General features: G+C 58.7%; 1 protein-coding gene across 1 annotated transcript; it reads right to left on the bottom strand.

Annotated features, from left to right (window-relative positions):
* Positions 1-535: 535 nt before the first annotated feature.
* LOC109781000 (uncharacterized) lies at positions 536-2,525 on the bottom strand. The gene is made up of 3 exons (XM_020339580.1): positions 2,411-2,525; positions 1,416-1,948; positions 536-1,294 (listed from the first exon to the last, which is right to left on the bottom strand). The coding sequence occupies exons 1-3, from the start codon at positions 2,523-2,525 to the stop codon at positions 536-538; spliced, it is 1,407 nt and encodes a 468-aa protein (XP_020195169.1).
* Between the last annotated feature and the right edge of the window lie 203 nt (positions 2,526-2,728).

A 2,728-nucleotide genomic window follows, 5' to 3' on the forward strand; every position in this document is an offset into this window, starting at 1 on the left:
CACCGACAATGTCTATCTTGCGTTTGTTCGGCTTGCGCGCGTTGATGAGGTAGTAGGCGTTGCGGTCGCACAAGGCTTTGCTGACGATGAAGGGGCCCTCCCATGGGGAGGCCAACTTGTGCTGGCCGGCTTCCTATTGGACAGGTCGGAGGACGAGGTCTCCCTCGCGGAACGCGAGGGGCTTGATCCTTTTGTTGTGGTAATGCCTCAGGCCTTGCTGATAGATGGCAGATCGGCTAAGGGCCAAAAGGCGTGCTTCTTCGAGTAGGTCGATGCCGTCTTCGCGAGCTTCCTTGGCTTGGGCTTCTGTGTACATTGCGAGTCACGGTGAGTCAAACTCGATGTCGGTCGGGATGGCGGCTTCTGCTCTGTAGACGAGGATGAATGGGGTCCACCATGTCGACAAGTTTGGCGTTGTCCGGAGACTCCAAAGGAAGGCCGACAGCTCATCAAGCCAGCTACCGGGTGAGCGGATGAGGGGATCGACGAGTCGCGGCTTGATGCTGGACAGAATCAGCCTGTTGCCCCGCTCGACCTAGCCGTTGGATTGAGCATGAGCGATGGAGGCCAGGTCAAGCCAGATGCCGGAGACTGAGCAGTATTGCGCCAGAGCGCCTTTGGCGAAGTTGGTGATGTTGTCTGTGATAATGCTTTGCAGAATGTCGTAGCGCACCGCGATGTCTTTGACGAACCGGACGACTGTAGGCCCATTCAGCTTCTTGATCGGCCGTGCTTCGATCCAGTTGGTGAACTTGTCGACCACCACCAGCAAGTTCATCATGCCGCCCCAATCGGTCTTGAAGGGTCCCACCATGTCGAGCCCCCAGACCGCAAAGGGCCAGGTGATCAGGATGGTTTGTAGGGCTGAAGCCGGCTGGTGGCTACGCTTGCCAAAGCGTTGGCAACCCTCGCACTTGAGGACGAGCGACTCGGCATCTTTGAAGGCCATGGGCTGGTAGAAACCATGGCGAAAGGCCTTGGACACCAGGGACCTAGAGGCGGCGTGGTGCCCGCACTCGCCCTGGTGTATGTCGAGGAGGATTTCTACGTTGTTGTCTTGCTCGATGCAGCGTTGGAACACGCTTGTCGCACTGCGCTTGACAAGCTCATTGTTGATGCTGCTGTAGGCAGACGCCCGGTGCTGCACCTGCCGAGCTTCGGTCTCGTCCATGGGGAGCGCTCCGCTCTCCAGGAAAGCTAGGATTGGCTGGGCCCATGATGGAGTCGTCACCACGGTGAAGACGGCCATCAAGACGGGTTGCGGGGTGCAACCTTGAGCCGGTGGCAGCAGCCCCTGAGTCAGGGACAATGGCGGCTGAGTTGAGCGCAGCACCCCTCGGGCCGGGTTCAGCCGCCCCCGGTCCAGTGTTGATGGTCGCCGGGGTCGACAAGGCAGCCCCCGAGCTGGGATCAACAGTCCTTGGGCTGGGATCCGCAGCCCCCGAGACTGACTTGGGGACGGCAGCCCCCGAGCTTGGACCGGTAGCCCCCGAGTTCGGGTTGGGGAGGGACGCAGCAGGGTCATCCGGGATGAAGATGGACTCTGAATCCAGAGATGGCTTGACAGACGGCTTGCGCAAGTGCTCGAGGGACACGTCGGACGGTATGGTCTGCCGGGATGAGCCAATCTTGGCTAGCATGTCGACGGCTTTGTTCTCCGCGTGCAGGACGTGAAGGAATTCACAGTCGTTGAAGTTGCCGGAGAGCTGCTCAACCAAGAAGCAATAGCGGGCCATGTTGGCATCACGGGCGTCCCACTCACCGGAACACTGCTGCACCACCAAATCCGAGTCACCATAGCATAGGATGCGTCGGACGCCGAGTTCCTTGGCAAGCTGGAGGTCGTGCACAAGGGCTTCGTACTTGGCAACGTTGTTGGAGGCGGCGAGGTGGATCTGGAGTGCATACCGCAGCAGGTCGCCCTTCGGAGAAGACAACACGATGCCGGCTCCCAAGCCAGAACACATCTTGGAGCCGTCAAAGTGCATGCGCGAATGCGTTGAATCTGGCGGCGACGGCAGCTACTGGGTCTCCGTCCAATCAACGAGGAAGTCGGCGAGCGCTGGTGACTTGATCATGGTGCGGGGCTCGTATAGGATGGTATGGTCAGCCAGCTCGATGGCCCATTTGGCAACCTGGCCAGAGGCATCCCGGTAGCCCATGATCTCGCCGATGGGGGTCGTGCTGACCACGATTATGACATGCTCTTGAAAGTACTGCTTCAGCTTCTTGGCGGTAAAGTACACGCCGTAGCACATCTTCTGGTAGTGCGGGTAGTCTGCTTGGAGGCGGAAAGCACCTCGCTCAGGTAGTAGACTGGGCGCTGGACGGACTGGATGCTGCCCTTCTTTGGTCGCTCGACCACCAGCACTGTGCAGACCGACGAGAGGTGGCAGCAATATATAGCAACTTGGCTCCTTATCAGCCAGCGCGGCCAGGACGGGTGCAGTGGAGAGCATGCGCTTGAGATCCCGGAACACTTCATCTGCCTGGTCGTTCTGCTCGAACGGCGACGTCTTCTTCATCAACTGATATAGGGGCAAGTTCCTCTCGTCCAGCCGGCTGAGAAACCGGCTGACCGAGGCCAAGTAGCCGGTGAGCTTTTGGACATCGCGCAACCGGGTTGGTGATAACCCACAAGTATAGGGGATCACAACAGTTCTCGAGGGTAGAGTATTCAACCCAAATTTATTGATTCAACACAAGGGGAGCCAAAGAATATTCTCAA

This window comes from Aegilops tauschii, chromosome 1 (genome assembly GCF_002575655.3).
Source record: "Aegilops tauschii subsp. strangulata cultivar AL8/78 chromosome 1, Aet v6.0, whole genome shotgun sequence".
Taxonomy (NCBI): domain Eukaryota; kingdom Viridiplantae; phylum Streptophyta; class Magnoliopsida; order Poales; family Poaceae; genus Aegilops; species Aegilops tauschii.